General features: G+C 40.7%; 5 protein-coding genes across 5 annotated transcripts; 4 read left to right on the forward strand and 1 right to left on the reverse strand.

Annotated features, from left to right (window-relative positions):
- The first annotated feature begins 15 nt into the window (after window positions 1-15).
- LOC147162078 (histone H3) lies at window positions 16-806 on the forward strand. The gene has a single exon (XM_086096893.1). The coding sequence runs from the start codon at window positions 16-18 to the stop codon at window positions 424-426; it is 411 nt and encodes a 136-aa protein (XP_085953019.1). The 3' UTR covers window positions 427-806.
- Window positions 807-2,771: 1,965 nt separating this feature from the next.
- Window positions 2,772-3,390, reverse strand: LOC147162079 (histone H1-like). Its single transcript, XM_086096889.1, has one exon. It carries the CDS (start codon window positions 3,378-3,380, stop codon window positions 2,772-2,774), a length of 609 nt encoding a protein of 202 aa, XP_085953015.1. The 5' UTR covers window positions 3,381-3,390.
- A 1,723-nt stretch (window positions 3,391-5,113) lies between these two features.
- LOC147162080 (histone H4) lies at window positions 5,114-5,441 on the forward strand. The gene has a single exon (XM_086096907.1). The coding sequence runs from the start codon at window positions 5,130-5,132 to the stop codon at window positions 5,439-5,441; it is 312 nt and encodes a 103-aa protein (XP_085953033.1). The 5' UTR covers window positions 5,114-5,129.
- Window positions 5,442-9,252: 3,811 nt separating this feature from the next.
- On the forward strand, window positions 9,253-9,628 carry LOC147162081 (histone H2B 1/2-like). The gene has a single exon (XM_086096905.1). It carries the CDS (start codon window positions 9,254-9,256, stop codon window positions 9,626-9,628), a length of 375 nt encoding a protein of 124 aa, XP_085953031.1. The 5' UTR covers window position 9,253.
- A 3,107-nt stretch (window positions 9,629-12,735) lies between these two features.
- On the forward strand, window positions 12,736-20,617 carry LOC147162082 (uncharacterized). The gene is made up of 2 exons (XM_086096880.1): window positions 12,736-13,165; window positions 17,975-20,617. Exons 1-2 carry the CDS (start codon window positions 13,042-13,044, stop codon window positions 19,300-19,302), a joined length of 1,452 nt encoding a protein of 483 aa, XP_085953006.1. The 5' UTR covers window positions 12,736-13,041; the 3' UTR covers window positions 19,303-20,617.
- The last annotated feature ends 1,166 nt before the right edge of the window (window positions 20,618-21,783 follow it).

Below are 21,783 nucleotides of genomic sequence, written 5' to 3' on the forward strand. Positions count from 1 at the left end.
GAGAAATACTCGAAGATGGCAAGAACGAAACAAACAGCCCGTAAGTCTACCGGCGGCAAAGCCCCCAGAAAGCAGCTGGCCACCAAGGCAGCCCGCAAGAGCGCCCCGGCCACCGGCGGCGTCAAGAAGCCTCACCGTTACAGGCCCGGTACCGTGGCTCTCCGTGAGATTCGTCGCTACCAGAAGTCCACCGAGCTGCTCATCCGCAAGCTGCCCTTCCAGCGCCTGGTCAGGGAAATCGCTCAGGACTTCAAGACCGACCTGCGCTTCCAGAGCTCGGCCGTCATGGCTCTGCAGGAGGCCAGCGAGGCTTACTTGGTGGGTCTGTTTGAGGACACCAACTTGTGCGCTATTCACGCCAAGAGGGTCACCATCATGCCCAAAGACATCCAGTTGGCCCGTCGGATCCGTGGAGAGAGAGCTTAAGCTTTTATAGTCATACAACAACGGCTCTTTTAAGAGCCACCACATTTGCAACTGAAAGAAAAATTCCATCATGACTCTATATTCGATAAGAGTAATGATGATCCTTATTAAAAGTAGGTTTATCTTAAGCATTGCACATTTGGTTGTTATGAAAGCAGTATAGGTATAAAGCTCATAGTATATGGCAATTAACTTAACCCGCTCGCCTTTGATCCCCCCTTTTTTTTCTTTTTTTTTTTAACTATTATCAATTTAAAATAAATATATTGGTGCACTCTTACACTAATGCCATGCATTAACCCTGATGTAAAGCAATCGTATGGAAGTTTTGGAGGAGCAATTGGATATTCTGATTGGACAACCGTTCCCCCGCTTCAAGTAGCCAATCAATGAGCAGCTACTGTGACAACGTAGGGTATTTTACACGCAATTGATTAGTATTACAATACCTAGAATTATGTCTGGTCCGACCGGCGCACAGATACATTGTGTATCTTCAAACTTTTGGGTTTATATTAAGATACTATAATTTCGCCGATGAATTAATTAAAACTTCCATTTCCACTGTTGTCTCAGTTTTCAGACGCTTTTGGAACCGTAACTATCAATGCCTACAACAAAACAGTGGTCTGATGATAGAAAAGAATAACGAAAAGCTAAAATAATTGAGTTAAATGTCCGTTTTAACACAATCAATGACATGAATGTTTTTTATTGATATGTAAATAATGAAATGAGTTTAAGAATAAAAAGTCATATTTCCTTAGTGTTGATCCTTACTGTTGATTTTGAATCAAACCCCAAATAAATCAACACCTATTGATTGATTAATTAATTATATTAGTGATGGGAATTCCGGCTCTTTTTAGGGAACCGGTTCTTTTGGTTCGGCTCACTAAAAAGAGCCGGCTCTTTCGGCTCCCAAATGGCTCTTTAGATTTTTTGTCGCTTAAATCAATATATTACCAACAACAATTTAAAACTGCGCAATATGAATAACTAATGTGAAAAAATTGCACTATATCAAATGTTTGTTGTATAAAATACACTTTTATTTATAAACTCGACAGTTATAAAAAAAGAAAATTTAACTATTTACAAATGAACTTAAATAATTGCTTTGGTTATGTTAGCTGCATTGTCACCAACACAGCCACTTTGAGCAGCTCCTCAGCTAAGTTTTCAGAAGTGTGTCTCTCACTGAACTCAAAACAATCCAGAAGACAGGACACCATTTTGAAACTTTCAACAAAGTGACATGTAACTGACAAGTAGGATGTGGTGGTTCTGGAAGTCCAGCTGTCTGTTGTTAGACAAACTGCTGTGGCTTTTTTAACCCTCTCTTGCAGTGAAGCACGTTCTCCGTCCTACAGGCCTGGGATGATTTTTTGGGAGAGTGTTTTCTTACTTGGAAGTGCATACATTGGATTGAGTGAATGAATAAACCTTCTGAATCTTTGTCCTCCACAACTGAAAATGGTTGGAAATCACATGCAATAATTTTAGCCAGTTCTTCATCAATTACCTTTTGTCTTGCTGGAGTCATTGACTTTTGCAAAAATTGGCCCAGAGAGCTCTGGGTTGTAATTTTCCGTTGTTGTGGTGGTGCACTGGATGATGCTGAAGACACTGCAGCCACAGCAGCGACAGTTGCAGTAGCACCTTCATTATCAGGTTAATTTATTTGCCTTTTTTCCTCCAATTGAACTAAAGGATGAGTAGTTCTCAATGAGAACATGAGAACTTCTCATGTACCGGTGTAAATTGTTTGTAGAGCCTCCCCGATATGAAATTTTAGTCTTGCAGACTTTACACTCTGCCTTAGTTTTGTCAGTTGTTGTATTGAAATGTGTCCATATATTGCTGCGTTTTCTCTTGTCACTCATTTTTTAACTGTTTTTTTTTTTTACCTTTCCGTTTATACAAGCGCTCTCCTCTCTCTCGTCTCCTCCCTCCCGTTCGCGTTCGAGTGTGTGTGACTGCTTGCAGCGTGCTGTCGTGTGCCCCTCCCCCCTCTGCTGCTCACACAGAGACGTCACTCGCACACATACTCACCAATCAAATGCGGCTTTAGAGAGAAAAAAAAAGAGGGAAAAAAGCGGCTCCCAGTCAGGAGCCGGCTCCCGTCGTTCACGTTAAAGATCCGGCTCTCAGAGCTGGTTCGTTCGCGACCGACACATCACTAAATTATATGTTTTTTTTTTCCATTTTGAGTTTTGACTCGGGTTACGGATGATGTGTGTTTTTAATATATGACATATGTAGTAGCAGACAAGAAATACGTTGACTCTTTAAATGAGATTTGGTGGCTCTTAAAAGAGCCTTTTGTGGACATAAATGTTGACTCACTTCTTTTTGGGTGCTGCCTTCTTGACACTTTTGGGCTTGGCCACCTTCTTGGCGGGGCTCTTCTTAGCGGCGGTCTTCTTGGCCGCTGGGGCTTTTTTGGGCGCCGCCTTCTTGGGGCTCTTGGTGGCCTTCTTGGCTACTTTCTTGGGCGTCACGGCCTTCTTGGGGGATTTCTTGGCGGCCGTCTTCTTGGCTGCCACTGTTTTGGCCTTCTTGCTCGGCGTCGCCTTCTTCGCGGCGGGCTTCTTGGCTTTAGCGGGGGTCTTCTTGGCTGCCTTAGTGGCTGCCTTAGTGGGCGCCTTCCCCTCGGCCTTCTTGTTCATCTTGAAGGAGCCAGAGGCGCCGGTGCCTTTGGTCTGAAGCAGAGTTCCCTTGGTCACCAGTCCAACGACAGCGAGTTTGACGCGGGACCTGTTCTTGTCCACGTCGTAGCCGTCGGCCGCCAGCGACTTCTTGAGGGAAGCCAGGGAGACGCCATTGCGCTCGTTGGAGGCGGCCACAGCCTTGACGATGAGCTCGCTGACGCTGGGTCCGACCCTCTTCTTCACGGGTTTGGACGCCTTCTTCTTGGTCGCTTTAGCCTGGGTTGGTACTACTTCTGTCATGATGCCTGCTATTTGTCTTTTGAACGGGCTGGTAGTTTTTCCCGAGCAAGAGGTGGGACTTAAACGCACCATGAGAACCGTGGAGAGTCAATCGGGCAGTTTGCTCCACGGCGCGCTGACAAACTCTCCTCACTTGTGTTTTCTCCGCACATTTCAAATGATGAAAAACAACATTGGAAGCATTTTAAATAAAATTTAATGATTTTAATAGATCTCACACTTGTTTATTTCCATAATGAAGCTGTTTAAAAGTCGTATACTTTCTGCATTTATTTTGCAGAGCTTCCAGACTTCACCTCTACACTGTCGTGAGCAGCGCTTCTCGGCGAATTTCCTGACTCATTTCTAAAATAATATGGTTTAAAGTAAAATACTATTTGACAAAAAGTGTTTTACATATAAAGTAACATGTCCAACCATGGATTGAAACTCTAATCAAGCGAGTATTGATTATCGTTTTGGAAAAAGACAACGTTTTCTGAGGGCAGCAAACACACATGACTGAAACCTGTGGCTTGTGTCTGTTATCTGATAACACTTCTCAATTTTATATCCAAGTCATGGAATGTGTTTGTCTTAAACAATACAAAGTAGCTGAATTTTTAACAAATTTGTCTACATACATACTGTATGCATGGGAACAATTGGTGTGAATGCTTTTGCCTTCCGCATCAGTATCACGTAGGTCAGACATATAGATAGATTACAGTGCTTATTGTGTAAACACTGCTCGCGATTGTATCATTTTTTTATTTTGCACTTTATTGAACGTGTGGCTAATATTGACATTTATTTGACTTGTGCATCACATGTATTCAGTATCTCATCCCGATATAATAATTGTATTAAACTTTTGTTGCACACCACACAGAGAACCTGCTCACACTTGTGCATGTGCAGGCCTCCTAGAAGACATGTCAGTGACAGGGTATTGAATAACTCTTTGACAGTGTTGGGAAGATTGTAGATAGTTTGTCATGTTTTCCTACTGAGAATGTAATAGTAGTGAAATTTCTCATTACTATTTCAATGCATTGTAATTTGACTTCTTTTTCACAACTTGTGTATTCATTACACATACTTTCGCATTTGAGAAATATGTGTTCAAATGTTTCAGCATTAATTGAAACTTCCCCAAAACAATGTAAAAAAGACTACACGGGGAATTTAGTAACTTCTGTTTAACTGCACAACAGTATAAACATAGAAATACACAATAGCGCTTCATATTATCTTAAAAAAAAAAAAACTTAGTTAAGTGATGGCATGCTGCCTGGAGACTACATTTGTACGAAATCCAAACCCTCAGAATCCAACGGTGTCCTCCAAAGAAGATAAGCTAATCAGGAATGTTGGACTAACTGAAGGTATTGTGCCGGCAAACCAGTAGTGAGAGTTTGTGGTTTTCTCAATAGTGCGCATGCGTACAAACACCCTCCTCCCTGCTTTTTACGCAGGAAACGGAGCGTCAATAAAAATATAGTTGTTGGTTTTTTTCATTTTGTTAACCATAAGTACACGTCTGTTACAGGTTGATAAAGCGATTTTAAGTGAATCAGACAACTTAATTTGTAGTGGAATTCTCTCTAATACAGAAGCGATCGCTTATGGCTACTGAGTGACGCCCTCCGCACACCCACAAGTTTGGCTACCTGTCCCCATTCAGGTCCGTAGTCTTGTTATAAAATTAGCCAGCAACACAAGTCCACTACATTCTAATCATCTTTGGTGACTACTCATAACTCAATAATGTCCGGCCGAGGAAAGGGTGGCAAAGGGTTGGGAAAAGGAGGCGCTAAGCGTCACCGTAAAGTACTCCGTGACAACATCCAGGGAATCACCAAGCCCGCCATCCGTCGTCTGGCTCGCCGTGGAGGAGTAAAGCGAATCTCCGGCCTCATCTACGAGGAAACTCGCGGTGTGCTGAAGGTTTTTCTGGAAAACGTCATCCGTGACGCTGTCACCTATACCGAACACGCCAAGCGGAAGACCGTGACTGCCATGGATGTGGTATATGCACTCAAGAGACAAGGGCGTACTCTGTACGGCTTCGGAGGTTGAATCTTCTCACTCTTTGTCCTTAATAATCCAAAGGCCCTTTTAAGGGCCACCCACCTACTCTGAGAGAAATCATTTCATATCAAACACAAACCGATTTAAGAATTTAACATTGAATATTACTAATTAAAAATAACAAATGCAACTACTCCAGGCATCATATGACTCTGAGCAGTTTTTACTGCTTAAAACGTGAACATTTGTGTTTTTGTCCATTTCATTTGTAGTACAGTGATAAATTGGCTTTTAATTAGAGAGCTGTATTAGTACAAATTTTCAAATGAAATATTACCTTTAATAATGGAAGAGTTTGAGTTTTATATGCAATACAATAACCGTTTTTGCTAGTGCAACCTCTGCTTCCATTTTGATTTACACTACATTACTGTAATTTAATAGTGGCAGTACGTTTTATGTGGTACCTCCACATGATGGATAAAAAAAAAGACTAAGCTCATTCTGAAAATTTAAGCTTTTCCTTTCAGTATTGCACACCAAATTTGCACTCATTGTGGAAAAACACTTTATCCCATGAATATCCCATTGAGTTTAAAAATCACGTTTTCAAATGTAAAATTTTATCTAAATAACCTTCGTCTTGTGTTAACTTTCTGTTACCATCTCTTATGTTAACGGGTCGGTTTCGACCCGTGTCTTAAATCAGCTGTAAAATACACTAAAAACAAGTAGATATCATCCAATTTATTTCTCATCTCTTGGTTGGCTTGTTAGGCTTCCTTATCCATGAAAATAATAGTTTTAATGTTTTTGGTGTGGGCTTCTGGGCCTTTTTTGTCAGTATACCCCTCGTTTTCAATAAATAAAAAAAAAGGTAAAATAAACACCAAGAGAATCATATAAATAAACAAAAGGTTGTTGTGTTACCTGACTATTACTGGGGGCTATTAGAACACATCTCTTAAATTAATTTGTTTTATTTATTTATTTATTTAAATATTATTGACTATAGTAACATCTATGGTGTTACGGGTCGATTTCGACCCATATATATTTACTTCAAGAAAAATGCAAAAAAAAGTATTTTTTCAGCAGTAGAACTTTAATATAAACACAAAATGAAAAGCAGAACAGGTCAAAACACAAAATATATAGATTTGCAAGGTAAAACAAACGACAACCAATCAAGCAAATGAAACCAATAGAAATCACTTAGGTACTATTTCCAAAACTAATAAAAAACAAAATCACAGTAAAAGTCTCTGTGTGCAAGAATATGCATGTGTGTGTGTTTAGATTCATGTGTGGCAAAAAGTGACAATTTTAGTGTGTTCTTTGCAGAGATATTTCTTGCAGTTGAAGCACAATACTTTGGTCTTTCTGTCCTTACTGCTTGGGCAGACCTGACACATCTTTCTTTTAGAATCAGGTGGCCTGCGTGGGGTTGTGGCTGTGGCTGTTCTGGTTGATGTTGAGGCAGGGCTGGCTGAGGAGGATGCTGTTGCGGATGCTCTTTGTGGTGATGAAGGTGTGGACGAAGTGCTAGGTGAGCTCTGCAACTGTCTGACCAAGATGGCAGCATCTGGGGTTCGGGGCACCCGTTCCCTTCGCTCAATGTGTGGCTTGACAAGTGCATTTCCCAGCTCCTCAAGAAACATTCTTTGCTTGCTTTTTTTGGTTGAGTTCCACCCTTGGTGGATTTGGGTCCACAACACAAATGCATTACATGCAGACACATCAAGGATGTTGTAAAACACAACCATTGGCCACCTCCTGGTCATTCGCTGGCAAGTGTAGGTAGGAGTCAGCTTGTCCAGGTTGTCCACTCCTCCTTTGTTTTTGTTATAGTCGAGGATAATTGTGGGCTTTTTGTCACTTCCTGATGACACAGCTGCATCTTTGTGAAGAGTAAACATAAGTATCACATTCCGGGGTTTTTTGGACAATATTGGACAACAGTGGTTGTGTCTGTAAAAGCAAACTTTGAGGAAAGTGGAGCCCTGTCCTTCACCTGCAAAATTTCAGTAGGCAGCTCAGGTTTATTTTTCTTCACTGTGCCCACCATGGTTAGTTTCCTCCTGAGAAGTTGTTGTCCAAGGTCATAGCTGGTAAAAAAAATTGTCACAAGTGATATTGTGACCCTGCAGTCCAGTAGTCATATCGAGGACCACACGTTTTCTTTGGTTTTTCTCAGGAATGCCACTCGCAGGTTTGCCTGTGTAAATCTGTAGCTTCCATGCATAGCTGGTTTTTGCATCGCAGGCTGCCCAGATTTTTATGCCGTACTTCCCTGGCTTACTGGGTATGTATTGCCGGAAGGGGCATTTTCCTCGGAAAGGGACAAGACGTTCATCGACTGTCACCTCTGGCCCTGGGTTGAACATCAGTGGAAGGAGTTGCGTCCATCTCTCCCAGACATCCCCGATGGGGGCAAGCTTGTCAGATCTTGCTCTGCTATTTCGGTTGTCAAATCTGAGGACTCTTGATATCGTTCGAAAGCTCTGAAGTGACATTGTTGCCCGGAAAATATTTCTGCCTGTCGATGCGTCCCAGAGACTATCAGTGGCCTCATTGCAGGATCTGTACACTCCAGCAAGAAGAAGAACACCAATGTAAGCATCCAGATATTCCTCATCAATATCTTTCCACATGTCGTCATGGACTTTTTTTCCTTCAAGGTTTGTCATAGCCATGATGACTCTTTTTAGTGACAATGGCATGAATAGCTCGAAACATGTCTTGATGTCACTGACTCTTGTCACAGCAAACCTTGTGATTCCAGGGGTCATTTTTATGACATTTGAAGCAGCTGCCCTGCCATGTACATCATGAGATACTGAGCTCCAAAAGATCTTACCATTTTTGGACTTGAATCTTTCAGTGGGACGAGCTTCACCACCTGTGACCTCCTCATCAGACTCATCAGATATGTCTGTGTCTTCTGGACGATACTCCACATTGTCTTCCTCCTCAGAAACCTGCTCATCCACATCGCTATGCTATGCTGCTCTGTGTCCTCTTCCTCATTTTCATCAAAAAGATTATCCAGAACTTGGGTCGCTGTAAATCTTCTTCTCATGTTTGTATGCTGCAAATTGGAGATGTGCACTCTGCAAGTCAAATGACCCTTCAAATGAATGAATTGACCTTACATGTCAGGACATGCCCATCTCTGTTTGTTTTGTTTTTGTGCAGGTGTACTGGAAAACACGGCAAAATGAGAATCCCCTAAAGATCACAGGATTGGGAGAAGAGCTGGCTGTCAGTGTGTTGGCTGACAGTGCAATTATGAATCCAGTTTTGGCTCTAATTATTGCTTTATAATCTTATTTTTTATAACTGGGTCGAAACCGACCTAACAACACAAATGTAATCATTTCAACCAGAGCATTTTAGAATTTAGTGAAAACCTTTTTTTGTTTTATTTTGTTGAAATAGAGGTTCCTGACAAAGTCAAAAAGCCTTGATGCAATAAACTAATTTATATGGTTCTTTTATGCATGTTAAACCTAAAAACGGGTCGCTGCCGACCCTAACACAAGACGAAGGATAAGCAAAACGGACACAAGCCAAATCAATCAAATGTGGTAATCAAGATTTTCTGTTCAGTTCATTCACCTGCGAAGTGACGAGGAAGCGCCAAATTACGGTGCATGTCCTCTTTCAGGTCCGGAAAATGACCAACAAAGACTCTGCTTTTCAGAGGGAGGTTTTTGTGTGCGCCTCACAAAACCGAGAGGCTGTCTACCAATCAGAGAGTGGCGTTAGCACACTGCTCGTTGCACGAGTCTCCTATAAAATCACTGGCTTCCCTAGCATCGGACAACGTCTTGTAGTCTACACTTGACACGGTTACCATGCCCGATCCAGCGAAGACCGCCCCTAAGAAGGGCTCCAAGAAAGCCGTCTCTAAAGCCCCGGGAAAACCCGGCCGGAAGAGAAGAGGCAAGAGAAAGGAGAGTTACGCCATTTACGTGTACAAAGTGCTGAAGCAGGTCCACCCGGACACCGGCATCTCGTCCAAAGCCATGAGCATCATGAACTCGTTCGTCAACGACATCTTCGAGCGCATCGCCTCCGAGGCTTCTCGCCTGGCTCATTACAACAAGCGCTCCACCATCACGTCTAGGGAGATCCAGACCGCGGTGCGTCTTCTGCTTCCCGGCGAGCTGGCTAAGCACGCCGTGTCTGAAGGCACCAAGGCTGTCACCAAGTACACCAGCTCCAAGTAAATCGCTCTCTCGTTACCTCAAACCAACGGCTCTTTTAAGAGCCACCCACATTCTCTGAAAAGTATTCCAACTCCTTTAATACGTCGCCTACTTGTCCCTTTTGTCTATTAACATGATGACCATAGTGTCATTGCGTGTCTGCGTGACTTTACTTCAATATTTCAGACTCTTCAAGAAACAGTATCTACTATCTAGGTCTGTCAAGGATAATAATTTAAAAGCCCAAAAATAATAGGTATAGCATAGTTTTCATTCAAAACATGAGTTATATTTACAAAATGAATGTTACAAATTATTTTCTAATGTAAAAACCACGATGAATCCGTAGGCACACTGAATGATTTGGTACGTGTCTGATAAATGAAAATAGTCATGGCTGAATCTAAAAAATTGTGGAGAAGTTTTCAAATATGTATTTAAAAAAATTATATAAAAAACATGGACATGCATTGCTTTTTGAATTTAAAATTCTTTAATGAGAAACTGCATAATAAACATTCTGCTTTCAATTTAGGGTAAAAAAAAAAACTTACACTAAATGCTTACTTAATCTTGTTTTTAAAATTCATATTTTCCTTAGAGGGCATCTTTTGTTGAGTTACAGGTATAATTCTTTAATTAAAAATTATACAAGTATCCTCCTGCAAACATCAGCAAGCAAGGCAAGTTGTAAAATGTCTTAAAATAGTCCTCTTGTTTATGTTTAACAAATTTTAAGCACTCATAAATCATGACCGTTACTGTCTCAAATGTTCACCAATCTCGATACTGTAAATGTATATGATCGTATGCCGAGAAACATTTCTTGGGAGTAGTAATATGACGACATGGCTTCAAAAGCCTATAAGCTATCCAGTTACGACACAACGCTCACACGTGACGCCTGCTGAGCCAACTTGGCGATATTACAAACGTGTCTTCTTCTTTTTGACGGCTAGCAAGCTAAGCTAAGATCAGCTAGGCTAAGTTAAACAAGGCCGAGAAATTTCGAGCACTGTCTGAGACGACTTACCCGAACACAAAATGTAATGATTGTTTGACTTCAAGTATTTAGCGAGCAACGGACACTGCGGTGGAGCTAGCCGCCTTTTCGTTTTACGGAGTCAAGCCAGCCACTCATCATTTCAATCATTTGCCCTTTCTGTTTGCCATTTTCTACGAATGTTCGCATCTGCGTGAAAGGTGGCTGGCACGGTGAACGACAGTTTGAATGATTTTGTTTTATTGACAAACAGCTTAAAGATGTTTCAGTATAATACAGCACTAATTCACATTTCATTGGGTATGCACTCTTGTGGGGTAAATAAGTTCCATTACCTGATATTGAGCTACAACATTGATATGTACAATATTATGTTAATTGGAAACAAGGGATGGGTTGAAATGGAGGAGTCTATTTGACCCAGCAGGACGGCTTACTGCATTTAAGCCGAGTACACACATAAAGACAATCAGGCTAATTTTGTCACGATATTGCACCCTTCCCGACCAAGGACGTCAAATTCCCGACAATCTTATGTCTTATAACATTGTCTTTATGTGTTGGGTTTGTCCCGATAATAGGGTCCAAATCCAGTCGGGTTCAACAATCTTAAATATTGAACATTTTCAATATTTAAGATTGTTGAACCCCTTTGTCATGGCCTCGGGTCTGTATCGCTTTTACTGGCACGAAGCAACTTTGAGAAGCCTTGCCAGACAAAAAAAAATAAACTACAAATGTGCTTTACCACCCAGTCATCCTACCCCCCACATTGACAGGACCAATCTTAACAAGTTTTCTGGGGAAACCCCTGAAATAATAATACCAAAGTGATGTTAATTATCTTTTTTTTTAAGGCTCTAAACGCACTGACAAGTGAGGGGGTGAGAGTTGTGGTAAGAGAATGTGGTACAAAATTAAAGTTAAGATTCAGATTCAAGATTGTCATTGCACAGAAAACAACGGAATTGCGTTTGGAGCATCAGCAGTGTTTGATGTAAAGTGGCACTGTGCACAAACAACAAAGTTGAGGTGCAGTAACCCTAATATTTGGGAGGAGACATCTTTTGCTCCTCAACATACACCCGAACACTATTTACCCATCATTTTTCACCACATGGCTCTACCTTGTGGAAAAACTGAGTAATTACATCCAATAGGAAGACTTAATTCACATTATCTTTGTTATTGATATATTAGATGAAAATAGTCATTTTCTAAGTTTGGAAGAATTTGAGAGAAAATTAAACATAACAATCTCAATAAGAGAACACAACAGAGTTTGTAAAGCGGTTCCTGTGCCGGGTGTGCCCTTAACAAAAATGATTAAAAATACTTTACTCTAAAAGACAAAACGTGCTACCAAACATTCAATTATAGCACATCTCCCTTAAAGATAAGAAGTGTAATAACAAATGTTTCAATAAACATTTCAAAATGAATATATTTTGTGATTTTGATGGAAGTGTTAAAAATCGTAATAGGGAAAGTAAACTTACAAAGAATGATGTGAACTTTTTGAAATGGCCAATTTCTCCTAAAAGAAAAGAAATGCAATTTAAAATTATACATGATTGTTACCCAGTAGCAGCTATGTTGAAAAAGCGGTTTGGGTTTGCGTGGTAGCCATGCGTTTTTTGCGATCGAGAGGAGGAAACAATTTATAATTTATTTTTCTCTTGTTGTATAACAAAGGAATTTTGGAAGAATGTTACATTATGGATGCAAATTAAATTGGATAAAGTATCAAAACTATATTTGGACCAAATTCTTTATTGTTTAACTAATGTACCAATTGAAGTAAGGAGACTTTGTAATATAATAATAATTATGGGTAAATACTACATTCACAAATGTAAATTACAAAATAAATAAATAAACATTCCTTGTTTTGTTTAAAATTGAATTGCAGTCACATTTTGCTTCCTTGTCAATCTTGAAGGATTCGAATATGGACTAGATGCTATGTGAAGAGGTCTCGAATTACTTAGTTTCTTCTTTTTTATGTCTTTCTTTTTTTGTTGTGATGTTATTTCCCAGCGAGAGTTTGTGAATTGTTGTGTTTAAAACAAGTCGCGTCGGATGGTGACCGGTGACGTAAGTAGCCTGCGACACGAGCTGGAGTGACGTAAATAGCCTACGACGCATGTTACTGCCAATACTTTATTGACTACTTTAGCCCTTACGAACCAGACGCGCTTCATAAATCGTCCTGAACCGACTGATGCCTTGATACTGTGCGTACATGACTACTTTAGTAGTTACACATTCGTGTCCTATTAAACTCGTCTCAGTTGTTCGTCGAAACTTATCGGCTTTCCTTAGCTTAGCTAAGTTTAGCTTAGCTTGATAGCCTCTAACAAAGGAGACGCGTTTGCTATTGCACACGTTGGCTCAGCAGAGATCGAGTGTGAGCATAAAGCGTCGTGAAATGTACGCAAGAACGAAAGTGAAGTACGAAGATGAGTTTTGTGAAGCACAAGAGGAAAACGAGCAAGAACGTCAACTGCTGGACGCTGTTTCCGAGCAATCTCCAATTGTGTTGAATACAGCAGGTTTGTCACATGTTAAGTCAATTCGTTTTAACAATACTATCCTGTGTTTATTTTCAACAGAATCTGTGTATTTATTCGAGGCTTGCATCATTGTGTACTCGCTGAAAAGTGGGTGTTTTTAACGACAGACTGAAGTGCGGGGCTCAGGGGCGTGCAGTGACCTTCAGAGGGGCAGGTGCTCAAAGTATAAAAGCAAAAAAGGGGCACATGATAATGTGCCTGCACTGTCCACTCAATTGGGGTTCGAACTTCAAATCCATAGTCAATCTTTAGTTATTGCAACTGTACTCAACAATTAACTACCACATCTCGGCAAGCTAGATTGTTCTTGAGAAAACGCTGTTATGATATTTTATTAGATTCTTCATTGTCCCACTAATTTCTGAAAACACTGCTACCTGTTTCTTAGGACCTCACCCTGGCCGCAAACCCCACCAATTAAAACAAACGAGCTATTGGTTATAATAACAAAGATCATGTAAAATTTTCCACAGACACTTTAAAGTATATTTAAATTCAGCTCCACAAGACTTAATTAGCTTAAGAGAGCTCTAGTATTGTTCAGCAGGGCCGGGCCAAATGTGAAGGCAGGCCATAGTTTAGGGACCCCTGCACTAACCCAATCCAGCCGCGTCTAATCAAGGCTAACGTGAGACTGGCTTGCATAGCATAGCCTGGTTTTGTGCATGCTCTCGGGGTAGATAAGTACAGAGGACCAAAACTGTCAAAATTCAAAATAAATAAATGACTAAAAGTGAAAATAAAAATGAATATAAAAATATATAATTCGAATAAAAATATATACACTACGTGACTATGTAACTGAGAAAAACTGCAGAATAAGACGGTGGTGTGTCGAAAGCTCGAGTCAGCCCGGAGTAGGTACCGCTCATTTCACATCACTGCCGAATGCGCTAATATTGCTGACGTGTATGATTCAAAACTCTGGCCCACTGGGATTTATGTACGCCGCTATTATGAGGCACGCGGTCCCATGGTTTTTGCTAATGAGAGGGGGAGTAAAGTGAGCTGCCGTGAGATACCGTGAGATACCTGCGGAGAACCAGAGTGCACAGTATGCACAGCATAGCCACGATATGAATTAATCTCCTGATGAACATCCATGTCGTGTCCTACAATGCGCGAGGGTTGCGCGTGGGCCACAGTGAAGCCGATCAATCACGTTGTGTCGTGGTGGACAAATTAATGGACACATTTGACATTTTGTGCATCCAAGAGACATTCCTGGCCAAACAGGACCTTGAAATGCTAAATTATTTTCACAAGGACTTTTATGGGGCAGGTGAATCAACGACTGATTTAAGTACTAAAATCACCAGGGGCCAAATTCCAGGGGAAGTGGCTATAATGTGGAACAAAAAGTATGACCAGTTGGATAGCTTTATAAGATTAGGCATTGATTGGGCGATTGGAATTGAGGTCAATTATGATGATAAGAAAATAATAATTTTTAACGTCTATACCCCATAGGAGTGCATTCAAAATGAGGATGAGTACCTCAATAGGCTTGCTTTTAATATGTATTTTATTCATGACAGTTCCTCTACTCGTATTTGTGTTGTTGGTGATATGAATGCTGATGTATCTGATGCCATTTCTTTATTTGGTAATCATCTAATTCAGTCCTGTACAGACAATGGATTGATTGTGTCTATCAGAGTACTATTGCCAAAAAGATAGTTATTACTTACATCAGTGAGGCCTGGCATTCAACTTCCTGGCTGGACCACTGCCTTTGTACGAAAGACGCCCACAATTCCATAGATATGATGAAAATTGATGATGATTTGGCTGTTACAAACCATATACCCTTCCACGTGGTGTACAGGCAACTTACCAGTGTTGATGCCTGTGGAGAATGGCATTGGTGTGGGGAAAATAGACTGGTCCAAATTGTCTGCCTTGCTGGGAAACATTAAGTTCCCGACTAATGCTCTAGCATGTCAGGATATAAATTGTAGTCATCATGTACAGCACTGTCAGGAATTAAGTTATCTGTATGAAACCATTGTGGCGTCTCTTGTTACTGCAAGCAGGCCTCTTTGCAAACATGTGGCCAAAGTTTCAAATGTGAAGCCAAATTGGAAGGATGACGGTATGTTCAAGAGCTGCACATAGAGGCCCGATATGCTTTTTAAAAAATGGGCAGAGGCAGGTAAAAGCAGACAGGGTCCATTGTTTGAGAATATATATATATATATATATATACATTTTTTACTAATGTTAGGTTTATATCTGCACTCCGGTATATTTAAAATAAACTGAAGTGGTAAGAGGGCAGACTCTCTGACAAACAAGCTCCAAAGAAATAATATTAATGACTTATTGAAAGAAATAAGAACTTTTAACAACTGTAAAATATCCACCAGTGGTCCTGATGAAATTTTACAATCATTATTATGATCTGTTAAATAGTGTAAAAGATCATCTGTTTGTAGTAGATAGTATTGACTTTAGTGATGATGTTGTCGTTACTTCTGCTGAAGTTCATGAAGTAATCCAGAAGCTCGGAGACTAAAGGCCTGTGGCCTGGATATTACAGCTGAACATATCAAATTTGCCAGTAAGAAAGTGTGCCCTTTGGTGTTTCACTGGCTTTTTGGGTTATGGGGAGTTGCCTGAATCAATGCTTTTGGTTGTGCTTGTACCAATAATTAAAGACAAGACGGGGAAGCTGAACAGTTCGGCAAACTACAGGCCAATAGCCCTTGCCAGTGTTATATCTAAAGAGCTAGAGACAACACTGTAGTGTATAATTAATTGAGAGGTATGTCCTGTCTGCTGATAATCAATTTGGTTGATGCCAAAATTTTGCCTTCGATACTATACTGCATAAAATACCGGTACCGAAACGATACCTCAACAAAAATCTAAAACAGCAGCAAAATTAGTTTTTATTAATTCTAAATATTAGGATGTATACATTTATGTATATACTGTATGCGCTTTCACATTGCATGCCATATTTTTGAAGTACTGTATTTGACTGCATTTAATGTCATCCGTTTTAAATATTGGTAATTCAGTGGCACTCCCATGACTCAATTTAACGTTGTTTGAGTGTGCGTGCATGTCTCTGCTCTTCTCCATTACGCTCCCAATTAGTCGAATGCGTAATCAAATACTACAAACTGGGAACAAAATAATTCACACTCAATTTATTTTTGAAGGGAAGTGTCAAAAAATGCGTCACAACCTGTCGCTCTGTCAGTCATCTGGGCTTTTTCTATGCATACCTGTGATTTCATACTGTGTGCCTGTTCATTGAACGTACTTTGAGTCCAGGGTCAGGACTGATTGTTGCTTTTTCTTCTGCTTCTCCGCAAAAAAAACATTTGCTCTTGTTACAAAACGTCATATCGATTGGCTTGCCGTGGCTGTTGGCCATGTAAGAAAAAAAGCTCCATAGACACTTTGCGCGTCATACTTCTCAACGATGAGTGGACGGCCAAGTGAGTGGCTCGGCGAAGAAGGAAGTCTCGCCGGCTTGCATTGGAGAGCTCCAGCATTGAACGACTATCTTATCCACTCACTGTCACCACAACTTGCGACTTGAGTTGCTCGACAACAAGTCGAGGTGAGAGTGGACAAGATAGTCGTCCATTGCTGGAGCTCTCCAATGCAAGCCGGCGAGACTTTCTTGTTTGCCAACCCGCTCACTCGACCATTGAAAGGCAGTTTGGAACTGCGGAGTCCAACCCAAGACACACTTACGACCGCCCCCTCATTTGAATAACATTTAGTGCTGACAGAGCGTCTGCAGCATGAAATAAATAAATGGGAGAGCAGAGCGTTTTTATTGATTGATTGATATTTAATTATATTTATATATTTATTTTTGTATTTATTTCCAAGTTTTTATTTCCATTTATAGTTATTTTTTGTAATTAATTTTTGAATTATACTTTTTATATTTGTTTTTATTCTCACTTTTATTCATTTATTTATTCTTAATTTCGGCAGTTTCGGTCCTCCATAGTAGGTGCACACGAGGCGCTGTTGTCATAGCACCTTAAAGTTGCGTTGATCACGTGTTTGAGATCATGTGACCATTCACGATGGTGACCTCCGAGCTGAGGAGGACATCGCTTTATGTTTTGCTACTATGCTGAAAAAGAAGACTACTGGGGGCTGCTTCTCATGAAATATGGTGTTACAGTAAGCCCTACATTAGGGCCTCCGAAATGTACTCAATAGAGCGCTGCTGTATTTGTTGTATGAAGAGTGCATGCGACGTGGATAGTTAGCAGCGAGACATTGGCTCTTGTGCTGCGCACACGAAGAGTTGATGGCGCCTAAGCACCAAAATGATCAAACATGTTTGATACTCGGCACCGATGGCGCAGCACCATCAACGTTCAAAAAATGCCTCTGGGCCCGCACACAAGGCACGGATAGCGAAATACCGAGCGGCAATAATCACAGCCTCCATGGCGGCATATAAGAACTTGGAGTTATTTACAAGTACTTTGGAAGTCATCCATGTTAGAAAAGCAGCTGCAATTGTGACTTCTTTCTATCGTGCTCAAATGAGTCATATTAGAGTACTTTGAGGGGGAATTTTTTTCTTCAGCATAGCTTCTGAACAGATTTTGGGGAACTCTTGCCAAAGGAAGGGTAGAGCAATCGGCGCTGCAACTCTTCAAAACAAGCATGTATCCCCCCCAGTAGATTGGATGAATATCAGCTAAGGAGGAATTATGTTAGTTTTGTAACAGTTTTGTAAGCAGCTGGGACGGCCCAAAGAGACTGACATGACTAAACCATGCGTGTCATTTTTCCCCGCAGACATCACTGAGAGAAATCTTCGTCCTAAGTTTCATGGCGTTAAAGAGGAGGAGGACTTGGAGCCTCTTCAAGAGCATCCACAGCCCCCTGACATAAAGAAAGAGGAGCAGCTGGCACCATACATTAAAGAGGAGGAAGATTTCACAGATTTTCCGGTGACTGGTGTCCATTTGAAGACTGAAGTTGACGGTCATTATGCAGAGAAAAAAGAGGTGGAACCTCCAAGAAGCAGCTTAAATCAACACACAAAAATTGAAACTGATGGTGAGCACTGTGGAGGATCACAAGCAGACAGCCAGTTAGCACCAATGTCAGATGGTCATGACACGTCATGCGCTCCTCACACTGATGGTGAACAATCTGAAGGTGATATGAAATGTCACACTGACCGCAAACGTTGGAAATGTTCTCACTGTGGGAAAACCTTTGGCTACAAGTGTACTTGGAAAAACCATATGATTCTCCACACTGAAGAGAAACCTTTTGCCTGCTCAATTTGTGGTCAAAATTTGTCTAGTCAGGGCAATTTAAAAACACACATAAGAACCCACACTGGAGAGAAACCTTTTACCTGCTCAGTTTGTGGCCAAAGTTTTTCTTCAAATTTAGGCTTAAAAATACACACAAGAGCCCATACTGGTGAGAAACCTTTTGCATGCTCAGTTTGTGGTAGAAAGTTCTCTCAGAAAGCAAACTTTAAACTACACATAAGAACCCACACCGGAGAGAAACCGTTTGCCTGCTTGGTTTGTGGTCAAAAATTCGCTCAGAGTTCAACCTTAAAAATACACACAAGAACCCACACTGGAGAGAAACCGTATGTCTGCTCAGTTTGTGGTCAAAAATTTGCTGTGCGTGTAAACTTAAAAATGCACACAAGAGTGCACACTGGTGAGAAACCTTTTTGCTGCACAGTTTGTGGTAGAAAGTTCTCCCAGAAGGCAAATTTAAAAATACACACAAGAACCCACACTGGAGAGAAACCTTTTGAATGTTTGGTTTGTGGGCAAAAATTTGCTCAGAATGAAAGCTTAAAAACGCACACAAGAACCCACACTGGTGAGAAACCTTATACCTGCTCAGTTTGTGGTCAAAACTTTACTCGAAAGGGACACCTAAATATACACAGAAGAACCCACACTGGTGAAAAACCGTTTGACTGCTCAGTTTGCGGTCAAAATTTTACTCAAAAAGGACACCTAAATGTACACACAAGATCCAACACTTGTGAGAAAACTTTTGCGTGCTCAATTTGTGGTCAAAGATTGGCAAGTAAGGATAAAGCTAAGAGGCACAAGTGTCCTGGTGAGAATAGCAGTGATCAATGAAGCTTGATATGATCTCATTTTAGCAGAGCTGGCCAAAAACATCGTTAGTTACATCCGCCCATCATTGAAGGGTGCCCAGCTTTTGGGCTTCTGCGTTTTCAGCGAGTGCTTTATGATGTGAAGCCTCAGAAAAATACATAGACTGAGCACCGACTGAAGCAGGTTTGCGTCCATCCATCCGGGTCAACGCAGGCGGTACTTTTCAGTCCATGTAGTTTTTACAAGGCTTCGCATCATAAAGCACGTGCTGAAAATACAGAAGCACTCGCCGAAAGGTGGACATCTGTCAATGGCAGCCAATGTAATGACTGTTTTGCCCAGCTCTGCAATTTAGTGTTTACATTTAAAATATGCTAAAGAAAGCACATATTTTTGTGCACACTAGCTCTGTTGGGTGCCTGCCACCGAATGATCCGTTTACTTGTAGTACTATATCTTGACTTTTATTACCTTTAAAAATAAAAAATGTATTTGTATTCAAAATGTTACATCTAATTGCCAAAAGGGTTGCAGATTTAAATCTTCCCATGGCTATAATTTGGCATGTTTGCATGTAAATGTACTGTCCCTTTTTATGTAAATATATAGTTTAATAAATAAATAAAATTTGGAGGGTTTTAAGATACTGTAAACACAACATTCACTCGGACAGCAGCCAACCAGGAACAAGTGTGAAACCAGTCCTCCAATCATATGCAGACAAAACACAGCTATCAAACGCCTAAGACTTCCACGGAACCAGTCCACCAGTCAGTAGCGGGCGTTCGCACAGCAAAATTTGCATATGCTACTGATAGCTTGCCTCTGTGACTTGGCTAAAGGGAGAACGTCAAGTCTCCGCCCAGAAACTATCCAGACAGGCCAAAACAAATCTGTCAGACAGTACCTTTAACATTGACAGTACTTACAGTGATTGTAAATAATCTACATTTGTGCATTTTCTCTACCTTCTTGTATTCTTGAAGTATTTTCTTATATGACTCCTGTGGACAAGTGTTGAGAATTAGCACTTGTGCTCAAACACTCAAAGCAGAGTGAGAGAGATTGATTGATTGATTGATTGATTGATTGATTGAAATTGACTTTGGAGAAACTTGACTCTGTGGTGAGATGAAAAATTTACCTGAATGTGATCCTGAATAAAGTACCAAGCAGCTCTTCAAACGCCTTTCTCTCCGTGATTTGGCACCAAGAAAAACTAATTTGTTTAAAGGATATGTTGTCGTACTGCTCACTCTTGTGGCGGCGGCATGACATGACAGCCCATAGAGGGCCTTTTTTATATTTTGAAATAAATGTATTGTTGTCATACCCATATATTAAGTAACATGACTTATTTTTGACACCATTTAGATTTTAGTAATTAAGATTAGAATTTGAAATTTGACTGTATAACATTTGTACGGCCAGAGTGAAGTAATCCAAGTGAGGTGCCACTACAAATGATCGATCAGCGGGGCGGGTACTCTTTTCCACCTCAACCTGTGAAAATATAAAGTGATCAGTTCATTATTTGGGATTTGATTAACATAATGTAAGTGAGCTCCTATGAGGGGGGAAAAAAACATGATCAAAATAACAAATATTGTGCCGATTGTTACTTTTTACTTTTACAGGTTGGCGTAGACAAGAGTAGGAATGTGCGTATGAATTTTGGTTGCGTTTGGTCTCCGGTTTTAGACATTTAGCAAAGCAAGTTTTGTTCGACTCCAGGCAGGCAGCTAGTTAGCTCCCCTAGCAAAACACAGCTATCAAAGCAACAATTAATGTTTGTCCGACAGATGAGGTTTTCAGGATGAAAACAGCTTCTTACTGGTCAGACATGGTGCTCTATGATCCCGGGCTATATGGCTATTATTATATTAGAATTCTGAAGTTATGTACTGATTTCTCCAAAACAAATGGATGAAATTGAAAATGCATGTTAATATAATTTTCCTGATTAGAAAATGTGAGAAATGGTCCATTCCGACTAAATGATCCCTTTAATTATTTTAATTAAGATTGCAACTGAATTGTGCTCAAGTCCAGAAGATCTGGTACAGCCCCCAATCTGCGGCCTGTCAGCCCTATGCCGGCCGACCCTGGGAAGAGGAGCAGGTCGCTCGGAGTGGCACAACAGTATATATACTGAACATGATGTTAGTGTATTTGTTCTATAATGTAATGATCGTCCATGGTACAAAGACATATATCAGTTGCACACGCTCTGCTGGAGTTGGGGCGTCTCCAAAACGAACATGTAAATCCAAAGGAAGCCACGTCGTCAGAAACATCTGTGAATGCCTCATCCGAAGTTGGGGACGGGTCATCATCGCCTGCAGGTGCAACCTCATTTCTAACTGAGGATTGGGAACCTTTTGAAAAACAAATGTGCAGTTCCCAGCTGTGCAAGATGACAAGTGATGAGTGCCAAAGACTCATCATTGAAAATGATGATGTGAAATCTAAATTTGACAGTTTGATAATTACACAAGAATC

Source organism: Leptonotus elevatus, chromosome 15 (assembly GCF_054856555.1).
Source record: "Leptonotus elevatus isolate MCC_2025b chromosome 15, RoL_Lele_1.0, whole genome shotgun sequence".
Classification (NCBI taxonomy): domain Eukaryota; kingdom Metazoa; phylum Chordata; class Actinopteri; order Syngnathiformes; family Syngnathidae; genus Leptonotus; species Leptonotus elevatus.

Excerpts from the sequence above, each read along its gene's own strand:
- LOC147162078 (XM_086096893.1), top strand. The coding sequence starts at position 16 with ATGGCAAGAACGAAACAAACAGCCCGTAAGTCTACCGGCGGCAAAGCC.
- LOC147162079 (XM_086096889.1), bottom strand. The coding sequence starts at position 3,380 with ATGACAGAAGTAGTACCAACCCAGGCTAAAGCGACCAAGAAGAAGGCG.
- LOC147162080 (XM_086096907.1), top strand. The coding sequence starts at position 5,130 with ATGTCCGGCCGAGGAAAGGGTGGCAAAGGGTTGGGAAAAGGAGGCGCT.
- LOC147162081 (XM_086096905.1), top strand. The coding sequence starts at position 9,254 with ATGCCCGATCCAGCGAAGACCGCCCCTAAGAAGGGCTCCAAGAAAGCC.
- LOC147162082 (XM_086096880.1), top strand. The coding sequence starts at position 13,042 with ATGTACGCAAGAACGAAAGTGAAGTACGAAGATGAGTTTTGTGAAGCA. Across the intron at positions 13,166-17,974 it reads AATTGTGTTGAATACAGCAG|ACATCACTGAGAGAAATCTT; the intron begins GTTTGTCACATG and ends TTTTCCCCGCAG.